Below are 27,704 nucleotides of genomic sequence, written 5' to 3'. Positions count from 1 at the left end.
TCTTTGTCTCATTTGCTTATTATTACACAGAAGAGCAGGCTAAGCACATAGCAGAGTTAGTGTTCAACAAGGATCACAGGCATGATCTAAGGCCAATCAAATCTTGGGTCACTACTGGGCTAAAGACTGCTGTGGGGGGGGGGACATGAAAGGACAAAGAAGGCAATTTACACTTAGTCTTCAGGGTAGCTCCTACTTTTATTTCAGAATCAAACCGAACACCTAAAGATTTGTTGCTTGTGAGATTTTGCTCAGAATGGAGCAGCAGACAGAGGACTCAATGTATTAATCTTAAGAAATATTAGAAAACTCTGGAGGTTTTTGGCTACTTTATTGCATTTGAATGTATCAGTACTAAAGCCATGTTAAAGTTTGAAAACGTGGCTTATTTTCTGGTAACTTCATGGTTATGTCCAGGTAGTGGAGTTCTGTTTTGTTTGTTTTGGCAACAATACAAAAGTGGTTTATCTTTTGGGATGTGGTTTGGCTTCCAGACTATTATCTTGCTATTTCCTGGTAATCTCCCATTCAAGTATTAACCAGAGTTTAGTTTTTTGAGACCAGTCAGGGATAGCTACATGCTGCCATCTTAGTGGACAGTAAAACTAAAGATGCTGTTAGGATAGATTCAACTCCTGGTGACTGGATGAATTTAGCTGTGCTTGCTCTCAATGTGCTTTAAGTAATGGTATAGAAGAGGTTGGCACTGCCATTCCTGGAATGTTTTTTAATTTCTAATTATTGCTTTGGAGTTCTCTGAAGGTCTCATCAAGTGTTAACAAGGTCCAGCTCTGTTTCACTCTAAGCACAGGTCAGGCTCGTTCTGTCAATTGCTGAGATGCTAAAGAATTAAGCAAACATGAGAACAATAGACACCATGAATAATGCTCTGATGAAGTACAAATCAGCATCAGGATTCAGCTATATTTTTGCCAAAACATTAGGTTGGCCAATGTATAAGTACTCTTATGACTTAGTTGGCTGGATTGTGACTTGATAATTCTCTAGAAAAAACAGATTTTAAATAATCTGTGGGAGAAGCATAAGTCTTGTTTATTTAACTACTGCAAAACATTATAAGATTTAATTGCACTTTATAGAATTAAATCGGCTCTTGACTCAATGTTTTCAAATAATGCTTGTGAAAAATACAAGGCATAGTTAATATGGCACAGAGAACCAGCATATCAGTCTGATTGCTTGTATAAAGTCTTAGGGAATATGTCCTAGAACAGCGGTCCCCAACCTTTCCAGCTTGGTGGCCTGGCATGGGGAAGAGGAAGGCATGTGAGTGGCAGGCCCACACACGCGTGACAGCTCCATTTGTGCAGGCATGGGCACCCGCTACTCACACAAATGGAACTTTGCATGTGAGCAGAGGGTACCTGCGCTCGCATGCGAAGCTCCGCTCTCACGAAGCTTTTCTCTCACAAGTGGAGGGTGCTTCTGCGTAAGGTGACCAACTTTTTTACAATGAAAAGGAGGACACAAATAAATTGAAGAAAAAATATTGTAAATAAAAGAAACATTTTATTCATTGCAACAATAATACAGAATACACTATAATATGATAAATGCATAATAAAAAACATTTGTACAATAACATTTTATATTGTTATTATGCTTACCTGCTGCGCCCCCGCCCGCAGCCGCCCCGCCAGCACTGCTGCCCCGCCGTGTAGAGTGGGCCCCGTGGCTCCCAAAGCACCAGCTGCGTCAGCTCCAGCCCCGGGGGGCAGCCTGCCATTGACACACCCCACCTGCAGCTGCCCCGCCAGCACCACCGCCCACCCTGCACAGCCCCGTGTAGAGCAGGCCCTGCGGCTCCCACAGCGGGGGGGGAGCTGGCCACTGCCGCCCCTCACACACCCCCACCTGCAGCAGCCCCGCTGCCCCTGCCTCTTGCACCTTTATTGCCCCTGCCTCTTGCAGCCATTATTGCCCTAGCAGGGCCAAAGATCAAGAGAAAGTTACCGTGGCATCGCTGCTCCAGTCTCCTCCAGGTATCTTTGGGACTAACTAGAAGATGGTGTAGTTGGGTAGCAAGGAGGGGTGCAAAGTTCCTGCCAATTCGCCTTTGCTGCAGACAACTTACATGTGCAGAGTTTGCCGGCCAGGTGTTTTGGCGCACTCAGCAGCAATTCCTATTGGCTTTCGAAAGCAAAAGTTGAAAAAAAAAAACATCAAAAAAAGGTGCCGGAACGCCATTCTGAGCGTTCTATGAGGGAAAAAAAACCCTGCAGATTAGTCTTCAAATATCGAAAAGGAAGACATGTAGGAGGACACTTTTTGAGGGAGGACAGAACTTTAAAAAGGAGGACTGTCCTCCCTAAAAGAGGACGGTTGGTCACCTTATTATGCGTGAAGCTCTACTCATATGAGCGGAGGGCACTCACATCTAAAGTTCCATTCATTCAAAAGAAGCTTTAAGTGAATGCAAGCTCCTGCCACTTGTGTAAGTGGAGGTTTGCATGTGCGCACACTTGCCCGCCACTTGCACGAGTGGAGCTTCACACGTGCGCTTGCCCATTCTTCCTGTGGCCCTTTTCGTACAGGCCACAGCCTGGTTGTGGGCTGTGACGTGGGTGTTGGGGACCCCTGTCCTATAACTACCTTCAGTACAGCTACTTTCATTTCAGCAATTTTTATCTTTCATAACATATAATGTGAGTTTATGAGCTTTGGTGGCACAGTGGTTAGAAGGCAGTTCTGCGGGCTACTTCTGCCGGCTGCCAGCAGTTTGGCAGTTTGATTCTCATTGGCTCAAGGTTGATTCAGCCTTCCATCCTTCCGAGGTCAATAAAATGAGGACCCAGATTGTTGGGGGCAATATTCTGACTCTGTAAGCTGCTTAGAGAGTGCTGTAAAATACTGTGAAGTATATAAGTCTAAGTGCTATTGCTATTATATGTATTAAGTAAAATGAACTGTTTATTAGTATAACTGTAAAAAGTCAATGGAAAAACAAATAAGACTTTCCCAATACTGAAAAACTTTTTTCTAAGTGCCTGGTGATCTTTCCTTAGGAAGGTCTTCTTTGGTCACATAAAACTATTGAAGAATTATTATTCCATCCATTTATGCATTTGTTTATTCTTGATAGATTGATGTTAATCATCATTAGGGAGATATAATGGGGTTTAAAGAGAGCTTTTATTATGTGTATTATAGCAGGGCTTTTCAACCTTTTCACCCATTGTACCACTTTTAGGATATGGCAATATCTGAGTACCACTAGTCGCCTAGCAAGGTGTCAAAAACTTGATGACCAAAAAAAAAAAAAGGAAAAAAGTGATGAAGTACAGTCCTCGACTTACAACAGTTCGCTTAGTAACTGTTCGAAGTTACAAGGGCACTGAAAAAAGTGCCCTCCAAACCACAGCCGAGCAAGACGCCTGCCCGCCCAGCTGCGCTCTTCCTGTCTGAGGTTTTCATTGTTGTGAGCATTTCTGTTGAGGATTGGCAGCGGGAGTGGGGTGGGGTGTGTTTGGTTTTTATTTCCCCCATCTGCTGGGTGGTTGTAGCAGGTTTTGGTCACTTCACATGACCCTGGGACACTGTGACCGTCATAAATATGAATCAGTTGCCAAGCATCTGAATGTAAATCACAAGGCCCTGGAGATGCTGCAACATTCCAGGTGATCGGCGCTTCTTCTGGGCTCAGCAGAAGCACTAGGATCAGCCCCGAGCTCCAGCTGGAGCCTGGCGCTGATCCTGGTGCTTCCACTGAGCCCTGACAGCCCTGCAGCTCCAGCCATCTCTCACTCAGGCTTGTGCGGTGATGCCACCAGTTCAGCTCATTCTCCTCCCCTGCTACCACTTTTCTAGGATGGTCACGTACCACCTGCCAGGTGCCAATGTACCGCAAGTGGTACCCGTACCCCTGGTTGAAAAGGCCTGTATTATGGTATTTCAAGACAGGTCTGCTTAAAGTTTATTGGTGTCTTATTTATTGGAGAATAAATCAATAGCTACATGCCTTATTGTTTTCATCTTGTCAATTGGGTAGAGGAAGAGGAATAAAAAAAAAGGAGAAATGAATTTGGCATTTTCTTGGATAAAAGTACTATTCTATTTTATTCACAAAAGTTACAGAGCACACAGTTACTTTGCAGAATGTTTTATATTAAGTTAAGCCTGCTAGGCAGCTTCTGTGGCACTTGGACTGCCTGTAGCTTTCGTAATAATAACAGCTATCTTTCAGTCATAATTATTCAGATCTCTGGATCGAAGTTCAGTATCTCCGTTGCCTCTTCATCTTGCTATCTAGAAAAAAGTAATGGGTTGGAAGCAGAACAGAAGATTGACTGGTTGATTGATTATGTACCATCAAGTTGTAATTGATTCTTAGGAACCACAAAGATAGTTTTTCTCCGTGAGCCATGGTGGCACAGTGGTTAAAATGCAGTATTGCAGGCTGACTCTGCCCATGTCCAGGAGTTTGACCCTGACTGGCTCAAGGTTGACTCAACCTTCCATCCTTCCAAGGTCAGTAAAATGAGGACCCAGTTGGTTGGGGGCAATATGCTGACTCTGTAAACCACTTAAAGAGTGTTGTAAAGCACTATGAAGCGGTATATAAGTCTAAGTGCTATTGCTGAAACTATGATCTGTCCCTAACCTGGTCTTTTAGATCTTCTAACAATGTACCCATCATGCTCTTGTTTTCTTCACCTTTCCCAACATTAAAGCCTTTCCCAAAGAAAGACTGAGGGGAGGGGGGAGAATAGGTTGAAAATAGAAGGTGAAAGATATATCAAAGAATGGTAGCTCTCCCATTTACATGTGACATTTACTCTAGCCATCCTTTCTTCAGCCACACTTATTATATAGCCTACAATATATTTCTCTGGAGGGATTGCAGTTCTAGACAGGAGGACTTCTAATTAAAAATAACAATGTAGGAAGTAGGTGAGGCTCATGGGGTGGGGGTGGGGTGTCATAATGAGACAACAACTGAAATGACTCCTAGTATCCACCTATTTTTCTCATTATACAGCCAGGGCAAATAATGATATATTGGCACAATATTATTGTATATCCTTGCACCAGATAGCAGCCTATTTTCACCAACTGAAGTTTCAGAATTGTTTTCATTATAGTGATCTGAGACTTGACAGGAACAATTTTGTCCATATTTCTTTCTCAGCAGAACTGTATTATTATTTGGAATATGTTTACCTTTTCTTGTGATGTTTAGAATTAGCCTTGTTTTTGCTATGCAGAATAATTTTATTCTACCAGAAATAATGACTTCAAATAACCATTGTGATTATTTTGCTCTGTCTGGAATGATATTTTTTGTTGCTTTTTGTAGATTAATATTTTGGATGCCAAAAGAAGTATGAATATTGGGATTTTTCTGAAACAGTTTAAAAAGTAAGTTATTCTCCTGCTATTGTAATTATTAGATTGATGATAATATAACATCAAGAAAAGAGATATATTCAGCTACAAATGGCATAATTACAAACTTAATTTTAACAACCTTACCTTATACTTGGGTTAGCCTTACATTTTACTTTTAAGCAATAGTTCTGAAATTTTAGGCAATATGTAATATTATAATATTAGAGATAATTTTAGTTGAAGTAAACTGCTTTTTAAATTATATCTTATTTTTCTTAAAGATTGTATTTTTGACAATATGAAAGTGTCATGAAAGTAAGGACAATGTCTTGATATTAATGTATTTTTTAAGAACAGTTGTGTTTATTTCAGATGAACTTGCTCATAGGCAGCTGTACATTTAACTATGTTTTGCTACTGAAAATTGTTTTGGAACAGCAAATGATATTTTTTAAAAAAGATTCTTCCTTCCTCAACAGTGCATCCAGATGTGCTGGGTTTCTTCCCAAAGTTCCTAACCAGCATTAGATATACTGGCTGAGAATTCTAAAAACTGAAAAATTGAAACCCTATGTATGAGGTTGATAAAGAAAAATAAAGGAATCCTATGTTCCTAAACTAAAATGTATTTTCATTCTGTTGTCTCTTTAAGATCACTTGACTCTATAATTGAAGATCTTCACACTGGAAGAGACCTCTATAGCTCTGAGACCCTACGTGAGCTTCTTAAATTATTGCCAGAAACTGAGGAGGTAAGAATAGGATTGCTTGCTTTTGAAAACTACTTGGAAACTTCAATTGGATCAGAAGACAGCAGCATAGGCAAGGATAGATAGGCATGTCTCAGTATGTCCATGTGATACCTCTGTTTCATAAGTTGCACTGATTGCCGATGCAATTTGCTATAAAGCTCTACATGGCATTTGATTAGGTTATTTTTGGTACCACCCATCTCCAGGTACATGCTGGCAGAGTTGATGTGCTCCAGACTCTAATTAAAGAGTCAGGATCCACAAAACATCTCCCTGCCATCTATGTGGCTTCCACCCAGTTCATATACCGTTAGAAAGACCCAGTTCTCCAAACATCTTTACTGAATGTGTTTTTGTTTTTATTGTTTATTATACTATGAGTTGCCTACAGTTGGTTTGGAATTAGGTAGCACCCAAATAGCATGAAATAAATACCAAAATAAACCCACAGTTCTTTTTCTGGAAAAAGAAGAAAAACTTAAACTCTTAAAATTATAGTATAGCACTAAAAAGAAAATATTCTAGCCGTGATATATTTGTCTTGTCTAGCTAGTTTCACATTTAGTTTGAAAAGACATTATGTGTTGACGTACACATTAAGTAGTCCTACTTAGAAGACTGGCTATGTGAGTGATAAAATAAAATGCAAGCAAAAGACTCCATCTGAGAAGAACAAGATACCGTCAGGACCATTTTAGGCCAAGAAAGTCTAGTTAAGGCAGGGGTGTCAAACTGTTGGCCCATGGGCCGGACACGTCATGTGGAAGCCGCGCCCACCCCATTGCTGGCAATGGCAAAACCGGTCAGATACATTGCACGATGTCACATGACGTCGCGAGTTTGACATGCCTGACTTAAGGTATAGGAGTTTCAGATATAGAATGGGAAGAGCATTCTGTTCTGAGCAGAAGAAAAAAAGTTTAAAAAGTTTCATAGACTTGTCAAGAAATGACCTTTTTTAAAAAAAATGTAGCAGGGTTATAAATATTGTATAAACCATAGTAAGGGACAACCAGCAATCTTCAAGGCCATGAACAGTAGCTACAAAACAGAAATGAATGGAATGTTTGAGATTTAGAAAAATGAAAAAGCAGTATAATAGCCTTTCTTGTAAATGAGGTGAGGAGGAAGGGCTAGAACTGGAAATATTGCTAAGAAAGCTTGCTTTGAGGAATGAAGAGATATACGTTTCCCCATGGTATCTTGGCAATGAAGATTCTCAGTTTCCCAATGGTAGTTTCATTAGAACTCTCTCTCCTTACTTTTTAATAAAGAAAAGTTGAAATGTCCATATTTAATTTGAGATATAATAGAAACAGAAAAAAACTCTTTTACCATCAAATGAGACTAATATAGAAAGGAGAAAGCCAATGTGCAAAGAACAAGGATGAGAGAAAACTTCAATTTAGCAAGTCTGCAAGTAAATATATATGGTGTCATGAATGTTTTTCTTAAAAATTAACATGCTTGAACTTGAACACATCATTGCAGACACATTAGAAATATGAAAGTATTCACATAAAAATCTTCCTTCAACAACACTTTGCATTGATACAAACATATTTTTTTTAGTTAAAAATTGAGTAAAGTAAAAACTGGCATGTTAATAATGAATCTAAGGCTGCTATTGAGACTCCATATAGCATAAGGCAATTTTTAAATCTCTCAGAATCTAAAGGAGGGGGGGGAAATCTTATGTTAACATTTAACTGTATGGTTTTTTCACTCACTGTCACACTTTGGAAGAAAGCAAGTTTTGTGTATAGCACCTCGCTCCTTGCCATAAATCTAAACCAACAGTTTCAGATTTTGCCAGAGTTTACTCATAAGATACAATAAATGCTTCTTCTTAAAAGACAAGTTTTGATCTAGTACTCTACAGGAAACAGGAATGTCTTTTAAAATATAGCATAAAGTCAGATATTAAAAATTTTCCCTCTTCCCATTTCAGGCTCAGGGTGGTGGCAAGGTCTTGACTGCCCTTTAAAGCACAGAAAGGAAGAGTTAGGATAGGAAGGGTTACTAAAAAGTGGCCAGGCAGTTTCCATGGTGATTACATTTGTGAACTCTTGTTTATGCACAATATTTAGTTTACATTGATACAGATTTTTCTCATTTAGAATAAGTCAGTGTATTGCCTGGTTTACAGCTTAAATCCTTGAAATATTTCCTATGTTTAAGTAGAAAGTTTGATTCTCTTGTTTCAAGTAGCTGTTCTGTACAGCATCTGCTCAAGTAACAAAGTCTCTTTCATTAGTGATCTATGAAGTTGAGAATTGGGCACTCAATGGCTCTTCATCTCCCAGTGGTTTTAAGAAGTACTGAAATTAGCATACAAGAAACCTGGGAATGTTTAGAAGTCAAATACAATGGCTTGTATTTGCTATGATGCTAAGTGACACGCACTATTTCGACAAGATTGCTAAATAAGCTAGAATCGGGTTTGCAGATGAGGAACATTGTTCTGGCTTGTCTGACCAATTCCTGATTTCTTCCCACTCTTTTGTATAGCTGTCTTGCATTATTAGATGATTAGAAGTTTGTTTGGATGCAAAATCAAACTAGACTGAGCCAGAAAATCTCAAACAAGTCATCTTTCTCATTTCAAACATTACACTAAATCACATTTGCAATAAATATACTTCTTAATTATAGTTATTATAATGTTTGAATCTGTCATTGGATTTACTCAGCAAATCATAGTGAAAACAAACCTTGTTTTGCCCAATATGTGAATTCAACCATATCAGCTGAACACGCTGAACTCCCACAGTTATTCTTCAGTCAATAGTAAAGAATATTAGTCCTGTAATACAGGGTATTAATGAAACAAAAAGTTAGATTGTATTGTACTGAATAACATAATAACATAGAAATTCTCTGAAAGTGACATAATTTTATATTATTTAAGTAAGGTCCTATGGGCTGATTCACCCCTCCCTTTAGGCTACTATCTACTTTCCTGGCTGATCAATTTAATGTTTCAGTCATACTTTCTATGCTAAACAACATACAAAATAAAAACTAGAAAAGAGTAGGATTACACTTTCCTGAATTCAGAAAGTATACAGAAAAATGTCTGTTTGAAAATCATTAAATTCTACCTTGAATGTATTTTTATATCTTTAATAATGAATCTGTTATATTCCAAAGATTTAACTTACATATTATATGTGTAATATGATTACAACTGTGGATGATTTCAATGCTATTTCAATAATATATGATATTTATATGACGGTAGATGCTACATCAATATCAGTAGCTAAAAATGAAGTGCAAAGTTGTTTTGTGATCTAAGCAACATATTTGAAAAACTTCAGTGTTTTGCTGTAGTTTTATAAAGCAAATATGGATGTGACTTCAAAATCAAAACATAAACAGGAAAGGAAGTATTGCTGCAAGGTTGCTGCAGCTTTGAAAATATTTTTAAAATAATATTTAAAAGTATTAGATACATACTTTTTTGAATAAAGATTTTTTAGTATTGGCAATGAAGTATAGGCTCAATACAGTATGAGTGGACTCTGAGCTACGCACAAAACTAAGGTATAACAACTGCTAAAAATATTAAAGAGACAGCCCTGGCCACCATGCTGTAAGTAACAAAATCCATGAAACAAAACACAGGCAATTAAACAATAACAAAAGGTAATTAATGCCCTTGAAGCTTTTGCTTGACTGCAGCATGATAATCTTGAAGTAGTTCTCTCTTTTTTCTTGTAACACACCAAATTGTCACAGCTTTAGAAATCCTCATTAGATGCACAAAGTGTACATGATGAGACTGGTTTGCGTGCAAGAAGCTGGAGATTAATGAAAATTGATAATACTTTGTTTCATGCCTGCACCTTATACCTTTTGAAATATCCTTGCTATGAAGGCACATGCTATGGTGAAAACAGTTTGTAAACCTTTTGGAACTATCCATAATCTATCAGGACTGTGACCTGCAATTTGATTAGAGCTTTATCTAAGCCCAATTAACAGTTAAAGAGAAGGTTAAACAAATAATACTCAAACATTGTAGTGTGTCATGTTTTCACTGATAGATTCACAGTCTTTGTTGAAATAAGTATAGGGAGGCCTAGGTCAGGGGTCTGCAATCTTGACAACTTTAAGACTTGTGGACTTCAGCTCCCAGAATTCCTCAGCCAGCTGAGGAATTCTGGGAGCTGAAGTCCACAAGTCTTAAAGTTGTCAAGGTTGCAGACCGCTGGCCTAGGATAATCAGCTCTCTTAGGGCAGTACGTTGAGTCAACTGTTCTAATCAATGAGATATCAAACAAGTGTGATAGATTAATCCAAGGCCTCCATCAATCCACTCTCAGGAAAATATACATAGATGGACAGAATAGAACACCTTCCCAAATGGTCATCCAGCAAAATCACCCCACGTTCAATACTCTAAATAATCCTAGAGTTTTAGGCTGTGTAGGATACTTGTATATTATATGATATTAATGGCCACAAGGAAAACACTGGAGTGGTGAGCATGATAGGTACCACTATTGTCTATAAACATGCTGTTACACATTTTAAATTTGCCAGAGACCAACAGGCCTTTGGAACAACGCTCTATTCCAGATGAGTTGAAAGTGAACTTTTTTGGGGGCACTAATGACAAATATTATATTTGGAAGAAATTAAACATTGGCTTCCAACTAAAGAACTCACCTCAGCTATGAAGCATTGCAGTGGGAGTGTTTTGGGTTGTTTGGAACTTAAATGGCTCACAATCTTTGAGGTAACAGCAAATTCTAAAAGGGAGGATTTAGATTAGTAAGCTGAAGCTTAAATGAAGTAAGTCATGTAATATGACAGCAGTCCTGAACACCCAAGTAAATCTGTTACACAGTGGATGAAATAGAATATATTTCTCCTTTTGAAATGGCTGAATCAAATGTCTGATCTTAACCCAAATGAAATATAAATTTTGTGGCATAACCCAAAAGCCATATTGATGTAAGACAATCTAAAAATATTAATGAGTTAAAGCAATTCTATAAAGAAGAAGGGATCAAAATACCTCTAACTGCTAACCAGTGACAGGGATGATAGAAAGGTTTGCAAACTTTCTCTCAACACTGTTGTCATTACAATTGTGATTTTATTTCACAAAAATGATAATCTTGTTTTTAGCAAGCACATTGTTTTCTACAGTGCCATGTATGTAGAGAATCTGTATACACAGATGAGTCCCATAAATACTTACACATAATATGTTTTCATTCATTTACATAATATGTGGGAGTGATTTTGTTATTGTCTCTGTGGCATAGTAATTGTTAATGTGCTTAAATTTAGAAATATCTTTTAAGCCACATAGTCTTCTTCAATCTGATACTCTTTAAATGTTTGAATTACAAATCCCATTATTTGTAATACGTTTCAGGCAAATACTATGGTATATGACAGATCTTCCCTTAAATGGCTAGCAATACCTATTGAGCAAAGCCACCTGCAAATTCTGGAATTTTATTTGGTTTAAAAATAGTTTTCTCTTCAGGTTAAATCTACCCTTAGACTCTAAACTATGTCAAGGGAAAGAAATCTTTTCAAATGAGAAACATCTCATTTGAATAGAGACCAAGAATTGCCCTCCTAAAGGAGAAACAGAGAGAAAGAAATGAGACACAACTTGTTTTTTAATTATTTATGTGCTAATGAGTTGGCAAGCTGTCATGCTATTTCATAGCATTGAATGCTGCTAACCTCCAGGTGTATGTACATTATTCTGCATTTGGGTGAAGAATTTGAAGACTTCTCTATATCTGATCTTACTAGGCCGAATTTTTCAGTGATTATAAAAAGCCAAATTAACTTATTTACTGTGAAAAATCAGGCTGTGTTTTTTCTTATAAGGATAGTTGCTTATTGACATGTTTTGAACTTTCACACAATATTTTCATTATTTGGAGACATAAGACTGGGGAAGTTAGTTTAATTGTCATAGATAATATTGGGGAATGCTATCATGATTTGCAAAAATATTAAACAAATAGATGTTACAGCAAAGGGTAGAAAGCAACAATTAGATACATCACCTCTTTTTTCTGTCCTGGAAACTTATTGACAAAAAATGTAGTCATGGTATAATTTCTTTTCCCTTTAATAATAGATGAGAAATTTAGAGGACTTTAGATAATAGTATCTCAGAACATCTTTTCTAATCTGAATATTATTATATGGATATGGATATGGAATATATAGTATCTTCATATTAACCTTGAAATGTTTTTTACTGTGGTGAACTCTTAAATGTACTCTTTAACATCTTGCTTTTGATTGATTTATCTTCTTTATTGCCCCCCCCTTCCAGGTAAAGAAGTTAAAGGATTTCAGTGGCGATCTATCAAAACTTTGTCAAGCAGATTCATTTATGTATATGCTAATCCAGGTGCCAAAGTAAGGAAATGTTGGGTTTTTGTTATTCACACTAAATTCAATATTTCTTGCATCACAATTTTAAAGCTTATTTTGTTTATTTTCAGCTATTCCTTGCGCATTGAAGCAATGGTGTTAAAAAAAGAATTTTCTCCATCGTGTACTTCACTGCAGAAAAACATGACAATTATAAAAATGGCTACAAAGGGTAATTAAACATGCTGCAGCATGCATTAGGATGTTGTTTTTCTTAGCAGGTTAATCAACTAACTAGAGAGATGAGATCTGGAATTTCAGGTACCTATTAGCTATTTAAAAAAGGAAGCTAGCTCTGACACATTCCATAAGGGTGTGTGTTGCCATGTACATATGTTATCAATCAAGTGTGAATGTTGGTGTATAACAATTTTGATGTATTCTGAATTTGACAGAATCATTTTCCATTTTTTCTATTTTTCTGTATTTGTATTCTGATTTTGCTTTTCTTAACATCATATGATTTTCAGTCTTTTTCCACGGCATAACAGTGACTTTTTTTAGCTTTATTAAATCTTGGGAACAGCACAGATGCGCATTCATTTTTCCTTTATACATTATTCATTGTTATAATACTATTATGACTGAGTAATGGTGCTTAATTTATTGAATGAAAATCATTGCATTGTGCAGATAGGTAGTCATTGATTTTAGACTAATACTTAGCTACTGTACATTTAGTCATGGTTTATTGAATACCTTTATGACATGGCCTCCTAATGCTGATAGTAAATGACTTAAAAGAAGCTAGATTCCCAAACAGCTAAACCATAGTTTGCAAATCACAATGATTGCAAAATCTTGTGCTACATAAATCACAGTATGAATTAGAAAAATATATGAAACCACCCATTGATTCTTAAGATCTAATCATGTTGCATTTCTCTTATCTCAGCTGTTGATTGGTAAAATACTTACTCTGCCTTAAATCTGTTGTGCTATTTAGACATTTATTGGCCTAAGGAATAATGCTGTCTATTAGCCATCCAGAAACATCTAAATGCATAGGGGTTCCTAAGGTTACTCTACTTAATGAGCCTCTGGCAATTTCCAGTATGTTGGTCTTCCAGCTGCATAATACGTAATTTCATTCAGAGCAGATTTAGCCCTCTTGAACTAAAAGGACTATGGTGTGTCATAAATATATATTTTCCTTCTGCATATCCCTTCCTACCTGGAATTCATTGTAGGCCAGACTGATGAACATTGTTTTAGGGAAATAAATGTTTAATCTAGGGAAATAAATTAATCTTCTAGGTGTTATTTTCACACATCTACATAAAAGGAGCATTTGCACAAATTCAGACAGATTCAAATAAAATATCAAAATGAAGTTGAGTTCCCTGTTTCCTTTCCAAAGAACATTCCAAGCCCCCCCATCCACCCCCAAATTCTCATAATTAGAAGACCCTATTAAATGGCATAAGTTGTAGCAAAAAAGATGGAGCCTAAAAGTTTTGCTTTGCTTGTCCGCTGTGCGTAGGTCCATTTTATAGAATACAGTCTCAGAGTTCAGAAAAAAAGAAAACCTATTAGCAAAGGATGGACCAAGGCAGCTGATATGGTTTTCCTTAGCTCCAGCTAAAATTTGTTTACTTCTTTATTACATTTATTTTTGCCAATAATTGGATTTATATCCTCTCCCTAAATTACCTTTAAACTTTTACTTTTAGCCTAGCTTCCTCTAAGAAAAATAAGATAAATTGAATGTGCAAAATATTGAAGTATATTTTTTTGCCTCCTAAACAAATGCCCATTGGATTATATTTGTTGTGTCTTTTTCCAGAGCTGATGTGCTGTGAAGAGCTGCATGCCATATTGCACTTGGTCCTTCAGGCTGGGAATATTATGAATGCAGTAAGTGGATTAGCCTCTTTGCAGATGGCGAGTAGGGCAAAGAATTTCAAGCCTTGTGGATTGACCTCCCATATCTCTTCTGCCTCCCCCTTCACTCTTCTGCATAGGGAGGCTGTGCTGGCAATGCAGTTGGCTTCAAGCTATCCTCATTACTCAAGTTGGCAGATACAAAAGCAAACAAGCCTGGGATGAATCTGCTTCATTTTGTTGCTTTGGTATGTAAATTGCCATTTCTGAGATAACAGTCTATAGACATCTAAGCAGAAGGAATAGGTAATGGATGGGATATTATGGGACAGATAAGGGCTGCAAAACTGAGGAGCAAATTGTTTTTCCTAATACTTGCTTAATTTGCAATGCTCCTGAGAATCTAAAATTTAGCATTTGTTTTAGTGATTTTGTTAATATTTCCCTGCACACTGGTTTAACAGCTAATTTGAAGTGTCCAGAGAGAGGGCAAAAAAGAGATTAAGCAGGAAATGTTGTACAGATAGTCCTCAGTTTACAGCAATTCATTTAGTGACCGTTTGAAGTTACAGTGGTACTGAAAAAAGCGACATGACATTTTTCATACAACCATTGCAGCATCCTCATAGTCACGTGATCAAAATTCAGATACTTGGCAACTGAGTCATATTTATAATGGTTGCAGTGTCCCAGGGTCATGTGATCACCTTTTGAGACCTTCTGATGAGCAAAGCCAGGTTCACTTTAACAACCGTATTACTAACTTAACAACTACAGTGATTCACTTAATAACTGTTGAAAGAAAGGTCTTAAAACGGGGCAAAATTCACTTAACGAATGTCTTATCAACAATAATTTTGGGCTTAATTGTGATCATAAGTCAAAGACTATCTGTATTAGTTTTCAGAAAAGGCACTGGTATGTTGCCTTTATCTAATGGCCTTTCCTACTGCAATTTGATTGTATTCAGTGGTAGACTGTTACTCAGTCATTCTAAAAATGTCCACAATTAAGATGGAAACTTATCAGTTTTCTTAAATGCGGTTTTGAAAAACATGGTCCATAGGTTTAAAGCAGAAACCTCTTAATTGCTCTGGGGGAAAATACACATTGATTGCTATTGAATGAAATGAAATGTTACTGGGATTTTTGTTTGTTTCAGGAAGCCCAAAAGAAAGATAAAATTCTTCTAACCTTTTCAGAAAAATTGCACCATGTTCATGAGGCAGCAAGGTAAGTAAGAAAATTGTAAACATTGGGTTATTCTCTTCACAGAGAAGATAAATTGGTATGCAGAGTTTGTGCATGAAAACTGAGATTTAAGAAAATATTTACTATAAACTCTGTTTTCATTTTCATAGCAAAAAAAATGATGAATGCAGCTTTCCTGTTTAGAAGTTGAATTCAGGAATATATAAAGGGGCTTTTCATGGCAGTTAACTTACTAAATCTTATTGGGTTATACATATTAATTGAATGCATTGATTAAAGTTACGTTTAATGTTGCAATCATATTATTTAACATCTTGCCACCATTGTATCCTTCCACTTAAGAACCAGAATTGTAACACTCATATTGCATTAATGCAAATACTTTGATTTCTGTTGTGAACGTCATGGTTCAACAGTGTTGGCTGATGATTTGCTTAGACGCTGTTCACTAATGTGTCCCATTAGCAAATACCATGTTTTAAGTTGTCCACATTTCAGTGGGGAAATACTCTTTCTCAAGGTAGATTGAGATTGCTGTTTCTCTGCAGGATATCTGTAGAAAGTATTGAAACTGAACTTCATTCCCTGTCATCAAAGACAAAATCTCTAAAGGATAATATTCGCCGGGACACAGAACTCTTTCGGCAGATGGAAGGATTCCTTCAGGTTTGTCACAGATTCTTGATATGTCTGTTTATTATACATTTATATATTGAGCTGCATAATTTAAATTCGGTTAGTGTGCTTAACAGATAATAAACCCCTTGTTTCTCTTAGAAACCCTTTTCAGTGGTACTCTTGCTAAAATTCTGTAGGTATTTTAAGGGGTTGCTTTTCACAGTCAAAGCAACATAATTTGTTGTCCTGAAAGGGTATGGTGTGTGAAGTGGTTTTGTCAAGTGCCTATTATTTAAGCAGTGCTAACTGGTGGATCAATGGTATTTCCTGCCCACCCACTTTCCTCTGGTTGCGGAAAAAATAATGCTTTAAAAAGGTTTCTTTTCTTAACAAATATTACCACTTCAGTATGGAAGCTTCTGTTTGTGCTTTTTTCAGTAGCTTTCAGGTGATGTAGTCTGAAATTCAGTACAAACATTTAATTGCACCACTGTTTCAATTTGATGAAAGCCAAGTAGTATAATGCTTAAGGCAATTGACCCTATCGGTTTGCTCTTATGCTGGTGATCAAAGCATTCTTTCCTACAATCTCAGATTTTATTTGATAAAAATTCTTCCATTATAGACAATTTTAAACACCCTGGTTTTTAAAAGTCTGTTAAGTATTTTATTCATTATTTCTATAAAGGGTAAAATAGTTGAAAAACAGGAATTAGTGTCTTATTAGTTTGGTAAATTAGTAATTAGAATAATACTACCTTAATGTGTCTCAGGTAAGATGTTGCATTTTTTAATATTCATTAGTATACTGTGATCAGTCTGATGTCCAACTGGATTTTATAAATTCAAATAGTTTTACAATTGATGTCATACTTCTCAGATTAGTCTTATAGATTGAGGCTTTCTAAGATAAAGAATGAATTTACTTCTAGGAGAATGAAGAACTGATTTTAGTCTACAACTTATTTTTAGAATACTTTGTTTTTCTGATTTATGGATAATATCTGCTAAAACTGATTAGCTTTTGCATTGGATAGGTTTGACTCTTGTGTGTCTTTTCTGTCCTTCATATAATTGCATTTGTTGCTTAAAATGTTCAGATACATAAGGTAATACTTGCTTAAAGCTTTTGTCTTAATTAAGATCTCATGTATCTAGTGATAGCATAGTTAGGGAACCAATTTTATGACCATTTTTACTGCAGTTGTTAAGTGAATCCAGCTATCCCAATTGACTTTGTTTCTTGGCAAAGGGAAGCAGGGAAAGTTGCATAATCATGATCATGTGACCACAAGATGTTGCAACCATCATAAATATGAGCCAGCTGCCAAGCACTCAAATTGTGACTATGGAGGTGTCAGCTCTACAAATGAGCAATTGGGGAACATAGTTGCTTGCATAGCTTTTGTGGGTGGAACATTTAACTTTGTATTGGAAAATTGTTACTTGTGTATCCAGACTTGATTTCATTCTTGACCAGGCCGATATTTTGTAATTAATAAACATATTATTTGAGGAATTGAGCAAGCCTCTGAGTTCTGCTTTATTTGTCTCTGTCTGTCGGAACCATGACAGGAGGTTATGCAACAGTCGTAACTTTGAGAACAGGTCATAACTAACTTTTTCTGAGGCTGTCATTATTTGAATTATCATTAATGAACGGTTGTAACTCAAAGACCACCTGTAGTTAATTGAAACACGCATACTTAGACATTCTGTTTGGGCAGGTCCATTAAGAGGCCTATATTCACATGTCTTGGGTGGTGTTTACATTAAGTTAGTTTCACATAACACATTAAATAAATATACACATTAAGTAAAGATTCTGAAAGTATTCCATTTCTAAATAATAGGAGAAAGTAAAATTTTAAAAGGTTGACAATACTTATTAGTATAGAGTAGATAAATGGGAAGTTATTTAGAGTGAAGTTTGATTTTATCAGATTAATGGTTTGCAACCTTCCCTGCTTCCCTTTGCCAAGAAGCAGTCAATTGGGAAAGCTGGATTCATTTAACCACTGCAGTAAAAATGATCATAAAATTGGGTCCCTAAACTATAATTCACTAGATGCATGAGATCTTAATTAAGACAAAAGCTTTTAGGAGGTATTATTATCTATGTCTGAACATTGTAAGCAACAAATGCAATTATATGAAGGACAGAAAAGATACATAAGTGTCCAAACCAACACTTTTATTGTTTAGCCTTTGAATATTAGCTATCATAGTTTACATTAATGACAGCTGCCAACTGTCATTACACACTCCTGTACTTCATTGGTAACAGTTAATACTACAAATGATTTTGTATCACCTATTCAGTATTGAGAAATATTTAAGTTTTCCTAATGTCCTTGTTAATCTTTTGCTGGCATCCTGAGTTTGATGTGTAGCTGATTAAGAACTTGATCCCTGAATTGTCTTTGCAAAGCCCCTTCTTTGTCCACCCAAAAGTGTGGATTCAGGCAAAGCAAGGGGCATCTAGTCTCTTTATAAGGTACAGAAAGAAATGAGGCATGCTTTATATTCAGTATATGTAATATGTCAGAAACCAAGCGATCAAACAGTAAAGGAAATTGATTACACGTGAGACTTGAACAATAGAAAATGTTGATTCTAGATAACATTCCACAGCAAATTTATGGGTTACATTATTCTTTCCTAGCCGACTTTGTATCTTTCTTAAAATTTGCAAGTGTATTCAAGGACTTTCAGAATACACTATTTATTGTTTAGAATTGAAAAGACAAGTTTTCCGCATACAAAAATAGCCTTGACCTAGAAGAAAAATACATGTTTTCCTGAAGTTAAAAAGAGGCCTTGACTGCTATGTTAAAGGTGCTAATATCACCTTTTAAAATGCTAATACTGAAGCAAATATTTAAAGCAACAGACATATAATTGCCATATTAATTTTAATTAGACTAATTCCAGGTTTCAGTCTCCCTTTATTTTAAAAATGCATCTAATATAATCTTTTCTAAAAAATGCTGAATGAATCTGATTTAAAAATCTACTCTCATTATTACTCATAAACAACCTGTCTAATGAGAAAGGTAGAGCCAATTTTTCATACTCCTTCTTTAGGTTATCTTCATAACTCTTTGCTGAGTGAAATAGCTTTTTTTTCCTTTTCGTATAATAGATGAATTTAAGATAATCTACCTTTCTTGGAGTAGCATTTATGTATCTCCATGCCTTTTAACCTTCAGGCTTTCTCTTTCATTTTGTAAGCAAAGTCATCAGGAAAATAAAGCTTAATACATGTCTGGCACTGACATCCCTTTTTTTAAAGAAAGTTTTTTAAGAGAATGAATGGAAGTTCTGAAGGCATCTCCTTTGTTTCTGTTGCATGTTTTTTAAACAGAAAAAAAAAGGAATTGGGAAGATTTCAGTTTAATTTTCTTGAAATGTATGATTGCAGAATCTTACCTTGATCAAAATCTATTACTGGTTGTTTGTTAATTGGATTTGAGTTTGAAACTCAGTGGTCCAAAGGGCTATATTAATTACAAGAACGTATGCTGAGGCTCTTGATATACATAAGTGGATTTTATCTGTTTATAATTTCAGATGAGATTTCATAGTTGAGTCTTCTGCATCACTGTAGATAAAATGAAATATGTGGCAGAAAATAATAAGCATGTACTGTATTCCTCTCCTTTCATAGATATATATTCTGTAATGGAATACTAATGCTTTCGATCAATAATCAACATTCTTTATATGGCAAGAGTTATCTATTGCTTATTTCACAAGTGCTTAGGGTTTTTACCCTTCCTTTCTCATCATTTCACTGAACTAAAGGGAAGGAGAAAGCAGCTCTTTGGGGATCTGCATTTTGTGAAGAGAGGTATAATATATTTGATTCATTTCTGAATGATGAATGCTGTTGGCATAATTATTACCCATGAAGTGCCCACTCGTTCTACTACTGTTTTGTATAAACTTGTATCGCAAGGTTTGTGCCATACTTTAAAAAAAAAAAACCTGCAAAACCTGTTTGACTGGAAGGATAAAAAGTTGTATATAGACCAAGGTGAGCACAGAAAATGTGCCAGTGCTATAGTCTTCAGTCTCTTGCTACAGATAACACTCTGGATTTCTGAAATTAGCAACTGCATGCATAGCATGTAAGAAATAATTATTCATCAATCTCTATGTATTTTACTTTCATTTAAAGTTTGCTGTTAAAGAATTAAAAGAACTCGACCATTGGAAACGAGATCTGATGAAAGAAGCACACGCCCTTATAGACTTTTTGTGTGAAGACAAAGAGACTATGAAACTGGAGGAATGCTTTCAGATCTTTCGAGATTTTTGTTTAAGATTCAACAAAGCTGTTAAGGTAACAACAACTCCAAAACTCAGAAATATCTATTGGCCTTAAGTGATAAAGTTGCTTTATTACTATTAATATTGTGATTTGATCCATTGAGTCAAATAATGCATGACACTCTTTGGGGCTACCAGGGAGCCATGTTCTCTGTTCTCTCATCCCTGCTGATTTTCCAGAGTTGTACTTCTTACCCTTGCCAAATTCCTGAAAGAGCTATTTCTGCAGAACTCAAGATCATAAAGTTCTTGGCGTACACAATTACATATGTGTCCATATAAATATGTGCAGCTGTGATTATGGTTCTTGACAAAGCTCCTCAGGTGCACAGGAATAATGTGTATTTTATAAATCTTTGTTACTCTTTATTCATTTATTACTTTATAGTGCCACCCAATCATGAAGATCATAACTCAGATAAAAACAACATCTGTTGTTTTTTTAAAAAAAATAAAACATATTGCACATGAGGCAAGTTCATCCATCCAAAGCAGCCCAGACAATCTTTGCCTGAAATGGTATAGGGTATCCTCCAAAGTCCCTTCCCTTATTCTGTTATTCAGTCACAAAAACTCCCTACCTAGTTCCTGGAAAGGCAAGTAGGATTGTGGCCATCTGGCTGTCTTGGTTGAAGCTGTTCCTTGTAGTAGGTGTAGCAGTAAACAAGGCATGTCTTCTGGACTCTTATATGATGGGATCTAGAGCATACCAGCCTTATCAAATCTTATCAGTCAGGCAGAAGTAATTGGAAAAAGGCTTTGTAGGTCACAATCAGCACCTTAAAACACATGCTGGAAGTATACGATAACCAGAAGTTGATGGAATATTATATGGACACGACTTGAGTAAGACCTTGTGGTCCAGGAATGGGCATAACTGTCATACAAGATAAATTTGTGCAAAGGTTTTCAAAACTATGCTATTGCTTGTTCTTCAAGCAGGAGCCATATTTTAAGGACCTAAAGGTGCTTTTTTTTTTCAGAAGGCAACTGGACTTGCGTTTCTTTTGAAGATGTCTCACTTCTCATCCAAGAAGCTTCTTCAGCTCTGACTAGATGGTGGGGAGTGGGAGGATTTATATTGCTTGCAGACAGATGGTCATTTGAATTTCTTTAAAGAGTCATTGAAACCATTTTGGAGGTTTACCTGTGTCCTGAGGGTCACCTGAGAAGTGCAAATATGTGTGGAGTTATGATCTTCATGATTGGGTGGCTGCAGGATGTTTTCTACTCTGTGTCTCTAAAGGAATGCAAATGACCATCTGTCTGCAAGCAATATAAATCCTTCCACTCCCCAGCATCCAGTCAGAGCTGAAGAAGCTTCTTGGATGAGAAGCGAAACGTCTTCAAAAGAAACACAAGAAAGTCCAGTTGCCTCCTGAAAAAAAGCATCTTTGGGACAACCATACCTGGATGACTGAGAATCTCCATAGACATATTTTAAGGAGAACCCCAGATTGCTCTTTAGATCTGTCTAGGGCAGTATAACCCCATCCAGAATCAAAATTAGAAATTCTTTACATCCAGGTGGTCCTAAAATCATAATTCACTCAGTTTTGCTGGGGTTGAACTTGAGCCTGCTTTCCCCTATCTAGATTCCCATGATCTCAAGTCACTGAGATGTAAGTTTAGAGGCATTGCTTGAATGGCCAAGCATTTAAATGTATTACTGGGAATTTATATGTATTGCTGATAATACACAATCACTTGCCAATACCTGGGCAGGTGCTGGAACATTCTAGAGTTTATAGAAATTTGTTTGGTGGTAGTCCTGCAAAAGGTGGCTGGGCATATTTCCTGCTGAACCCCATTTGTTTATTCTTGACCTCCAGAGCAGTAACACATTCACCTTTGAGCTCCTTGTTCCATCAAGTTTGTTTAAATTATAATTTTATTTCATTTACTTTGTTTCATTGTTTCTCATGAACTTTCATGCTATGAAGGAAGATTGGTTGTGGCTATTCAGCCTTTAGCCTTAGGGTCCTGTCAGCACTGCAGGAATAATATAAATATATTTTTGGGCTGCCCAAGTCCTAATAACTCTGAGCAGCTTACAATTAAATGTACCTCTTCTAACTGACTGCACTGATGAACCTGCTACCTCAGTTTTCCTTCATGTAAAGGGCTTGTCTGAAATATTTTCTCAAGGTGTCTTGGAGAAGGAGGCTTATACCCTATTTATCTCAGCTTTTCATTGATTAGGCCTTCTTCCTGTCCTTCAAGGACCTTTTGTCCTCTACAACCAACTGTGTAGGTTATATCAGACAGCTCTGTAGCAGTCCAGTACAAAAACAACCAAGATAGCACAAAATATGCCCCTTTTCTGTATCTGATGCCACAGATATATTCAGATGTTTTTATAAACTCTAGAAGATTTTAAATGTGCAAATATGTAATCACATGTGTGGATGCCCAGATGACCACTACTAAACCTGCACATACATGAAAATTACCAATTCTTTCCGATCTGGTTTGTGTGAAATGTAAATTATTGCAATGATGGTTTTCATTACAGAAAACTCAATTTTTTTAAAAAAGCAAGATTTATAACATTAAAAGCATTTAAATGCTTTATAAAAGAAAACAATATGGGGAAAATGCTAAATATACTGAGGTATGGGTTATTATCCTACCTTGTACTTAAAATGCATTCACATTCATAGAAATATTCAAATCTGGACATGAATTTTACTGTTTCCTTTGAATGGTTTGCTTATGTTTTCCTAATATATTGAATGACAACTTTAGAATTTTGGGCAATATTATGACTGACTTTATTATTTAAAGAATGTTTGAGCGTAATGGAATAAAATTTGAGGAGCATATAATAACCCACTTGCAGTTAGGCCTAAGTATTTGCAATGAGACATCAACAAAATATTTACTATTCCATTTTATATTCTGATAGAAAATTATTATAGTACTACTTTGTTTAAAAATATAGATGGGGGACAGGTAAGGAGGATTAATATAAAGGCAAATTTAATGTAAATAAGTATTTAATTCCATGATTATAAATATGTATTTTCTGAACAGGAAAACAAAGAAAGAGAGGCTCAACAACTTCAGCAACTACAGCGACTTAAAGAGCTGGAGGACAAACGCCGGTCGTGGGTTGTTGGGGATATCAGTGCTTTTGGCAGGAGCAGTAGTGAAAATGATGTTGGTACACTAACAAAGCGAGGACTTGAAGAATTCTTACCCTTTTTGCAACAAAGACCCCAAAGTCCTTCATACAGAAATACCAGCACAAGACGTTCTCGACATTCCTTGGGCGTGACTGCAGAAAGAGAACTCTTTACTTTCCTGGGTACCTCAAAAGGGGAAGATCCGAACAAGTTTAACAGTCTCCCTCATGAACATCCTTGCCCAACAAGACCAAATGTAGCATGGTCACAAAGTAAGGAGCCTGTGGATGTCAGCTTCACTCGTTTGCATTTAGACCAAGGTTCCAAACACAAGGAGTACAGTTACCAGTTTTTACCATCTCAGGCTCAACATGTAGAAGATACTTCCCATGATAACCTCTATAGCAATCAAGAGAGGTCAAATGATGAGAAGTATAGGTTCAATGTGCCTTGTATGGAATCCAGTGATGCAGTTTCTTGGGACCCTTCTATGGAAGAACATGAACACATTTCTGGACTGTGTAAGTTTGACTCGCATGAAACAAATTATATAGAGGATTCATCTCCAATTCATTTTGTGGCTGGAATGCAAGGTTTAGATGCTCAGGATGATCGAGCCTTACACTCTCCTGGCATAACAGGAAATCCATCCAATAGAGAAAATACTAATTATAAAACTGAACATTCTGCCAAAATGATGAGTTATGTTAATGAAGCTCTGGAACCTGGTAATGATAGCCCCATATCTTCAGATGGTAGTATTTCAGGAACTAAAACTCAAGGACCAGTTTTCTTTGAATCAGATTTTGAATGTTCATTGACACTTGATCTCTCAGAAGAAAGCAGTCCAAAGCCAGGTGGCAATAAAATAGATAACAAAAATGGTGCTAACTCCTCTTATATGAATGATCTGCAAACTGGTGACAATGCCATCTTTTCTAATGATAAATCTGACTGTAGCAATAAGCCTAGTTTTCCAAAGGAAAAATCGGTAAGGAGCAAAGATGCATTGGGACCAAAGAGAAATTCTTTGAAAGACAAAACTTCAGGTAACACAAAATCCAGCACTGCCTCTCCAAATCATCCCAGACCCGTGAGAACTCTGAATTCATCAGAGAATGCAAGCATGAGAAAAGTTGTACCCATTTCTAGGTCCACTAAACCAGCATCTCCTAGTTGCCCCAAAAAACCAGAGACTAAGCCTGCATCTCGAGACACGGCTGTAGTTGAAACACGTCTGTCACGTCGTAATTCCGTCCGGGGTATTATAGACGCAGCGCCAAAACCTCAATATCGGCAGAGTATATCGGTAGAAGAGCCAAAATTTCAGCATGGAACCTCAAATTCAAGCAGTGGCTATTTTGAGAAGGAGCCGCTTCAGCATAAAGGCTCTTTCAAAAAGCCAAGCTGCAAACCAGTCAGATATGTTCCCAAGTCAAAAAATGATGAAACAAAAATGTGCCGCTCCTTGACCAAATCTCAGGGCCCTGTAGATGCTAACAAAAGCACATCTGTCATAGCTCCCAAGGCACCTGCTCCTGTTCCGAGTTTTGCAAGAAATACAGTGGCCTCTTCTTCAAAATGTGCAAAGGTGGATTTGCCCTCCCCTTCTAGAGCCCCACCTCTCACAAGGTCTTTGTCTCAAAGACTACCTCGAATGAAAGTAACAGCAGCCTCTGATGATTCCAATCCAAAGGAAAATGGTGGAAGCACACTGAAAAGAGCCAACAGTGCTAAAATTATCAAAAGAAACACTGACAACAGTGAGCTTCTAAGTGTTAAAGCAGAGTCTGTGCTGAGGGAACAAATAATAACGGAAAAATCAGGATCCCTTAAATGCAAAGATGGGAGTCAAAGTACAATTGGGAAACTATTGAATCACTTCTAAAACATAAATGCATTTGTATCATTTGGCAATATAGAATGTGAAAACCAGGTTTCTCATTGCTGACTATTTTTGTTATGAAAGATTCTAAACAGTAATGCTGTATTTTGTTATTCAATAGAAACTAAGGTACCTTATGCAAATCTGAGGGATGCCTGAATTGAATGTATTTCAAAACTACTGTGATGGAATAGCTGTAACTAAGATCCCTTGTCTTGGGGAGATAGTACCTCTTCAGGAATTTTGCATGCTAAAACTGATTTCCTCAACTTAGTGTTCTGCCAGACAAGACCTCAACTCCAAGTTGGCTGGCTTGAGATGAGATGAACTAAAGTTAATTACATGTAAAAAAATATTGCAAAGTTGGGGAAGATTGTGTTAACAAATGCTTTTATGCAATGAAAGGAAAGGAATTCAGAATTAGGAATTACGGCCAGTTGTTGTATTGTCACTGCTTTTCTGAGAATGCAGTCCTGAACTTTTTTTTTTTTTTTTTTTTGCAAAAAGTATGAAAAATACACATAGATCATTTTAAACACTTGGGTTCAAGAATAACTGTGTCTGTTGCAGAGTCCATTGCTGGCAATTGGACACATGGAATTTCTGGCCTACTAAATTATAAAAATGGAACCCTGCTGGCTTTGGAAGGGGTGTGACCGTAACCTCATCTAAAGAATATACAGCATGTCTTCAGTTATATGTGTGTCTTTTAGAAGGAGGGAAACGTCTGCTGGGCAGAATTTTTATTCTCCGTGAGTGTAACAGAGCTGCATTGCATGTAGAAATACTGTAGAATTCTAAAAGGAATGATTGGTGTTGGAATTAGTTGGGTTAGCTGGAAGCCATGGCTCTCAGAAACCACAAGCAGTACCGTGGTTAGAAAAAAATGTTTATGGTTGATTTGGCTTGTCTCAGTCATGTGCAAACTTGCCAGCTTTAGGTATACATAAGTGCCATGTTTGTGATACCTATCACAAATGCTGCAGCTTGAAATCTGCAAGGGATGCAACCTTTTGCAGAGCATTTTTCCTATCAATTCTGGTTTCCATTTATTTTTAATTATGCCACTTACTTGAATTGCTGCTCCAGTTAGGAAAAACCTTCCGTTTTCCTGATACCACTTTCTTTTAAAAAACAAGTAGGCTTGAAATGTGCAAATTTTCTTCAAGTATGGCAAAAGGCTCTTTTGCCTCAAGTGTTGGTTTTAACACTCCTTTTTAAACTTCACTTATAGACGTGTGTGTGTGTGTGTGTGTGTGTGTGTGTGTGTGTTAGTATGTTAGTGTTAGATAAATAGTTCGCTGCATGAGATATCAGGTCAGGCTAAGATACAGAGAATGAGGAAAAACCTGTTAATGTATATTTTGCATTCTCCTTGGTCTCTTTCCAAATAAATATTGGGCAGTGAGTTTTATAGGGAAAGTGGCTATTCAGCCTCTTCATTTAAACCAGGGGTCTTCAAACATACTGGCTAAGGAATTCTGGGAGTTGAAGTCCACAAGTCATAAAAGGGCCAAGTTTGAAGACCCCTGATTTAAACAGCTGCCATTTTATTCATTGATGAAATATTGTTAAAAAGCAAATAATGATATTAATATAGGGGCAAATAATGTTAGTTATCAAGCCATGTTTTCGACATTCCCACTCTTTGTTCTATATGTACATCAGGTCCTGTGGAATTTGCCCAGGCTGACAACAGACATTGAACGAATGAACTGAATAATTTTACAGTTTCAGCTCATGATATTGTGTTTTTCTGTGACTGAATTATTTTTCTCTACCCAGCTTGTTTGCCAAAATGCCATCAAGTGTATAGTTGAGCCACCACTTCAGTAGAATGGCTGGCCAAGCTTTCTTATGGTAAATGCTCTTGGGATGGTATCATTACTTTTGGTTTTAGCAGGTTCTTGAGTTCTCCTTCCTCCATAAGTAAAATGCTCTATCTACATCATTTTATACTCATCTGCAAAAGCAGGTGGTGGATTTTTATTACCTTTTGATGGTAGTGATCTTGAAAAGACAAAATAATTTAAATGTTACATGTTTGGAAACTGTAAGTAAATTTCTATATAAAAGTATATGTAAAAATGAACTGGATGTATTTAATGGACCATTTATACATTTCTGAGTTTATCTTGCTAGTTTAATAAAGTTCCCATTTATGGGATTTGTGCTATA

General features: G+C 36.6%; 1 protein-coding gene across 5 annotated transcripts in view; it reads left to right on the top strand.

Annotated features, from left to right (window-relative positions):
• The window catches only part of FHDC1 (FH2 domain containing 1), a 46,765-nt gene extending 19,061 nt beyond the window's left edge, over window positions 1-27,704 (top strand). For 4 of the 5 annotated variants that reach the window (XM_039365595.1, XM_039365596.1, XM_039365597.1 and 1 more), the window contains exons 3-12: window positions 5,318-5,379; window positions 6,002-6,101; window positions 12,424-12,509; window positions 12,596-12,696; window positions 14,311-14,381; window positions 14,489-14,596; window positions 15,511-15,581; window positions 16,109-16,226; window positions 20,362-20,526; window positions 23,550-25,529. In XM_039365595.1, coding sequence (XP_039221529.1) covers window positions 5,318-5,379; window positions 6,002-6,101; window positions 12,424-12,509; window positions 12,596-12,696; window positions 14,311-14,381; window positions 14,489-14,596; window positions 15,511-15,581; window positions 16,109-16,226; window positions 20,362-20,526; window positions 23,550-25,529 — 2,862 coding nt within the window. Of the gene's footprint in view, window positions 1-5,317; window positions 5,380-6,001; window positions 6,102-12,423; window positions 12,510-12,595; window positions 12,697-14,310; window positions 14,382-14,488; window positions 14,597-15,510; window positions 15,582-16,108; window positions 16,227-20,361; window positions 20,527-23,549 lie in introns of all 5 variants that reach the window. The other variant, XM_039365599.1, reaches the window with a different exon arrangement.

Source organism: Crotalus tigris, unplaced genomic scaffold (assembly GCF_016545835.1).
Source record: "Crotalus tigris isolate CLP2741 ecotype Arizona unplaced genomic scaffold, ASM1654583v1 scf7180000020129.766959, whole genome shotgun sequence".
Lineage (NCBI taxonomy): Eukaryota > Metazoa > Chordata > Lepidosauria > Squamata > Viperidae > Crotalus > Crotalus tigris.
The sequence above is the reverse complement of the archived record's forward strand: the minus strand, read 5'-3'. Positions and strand labels throughout refer to the sequence as shown.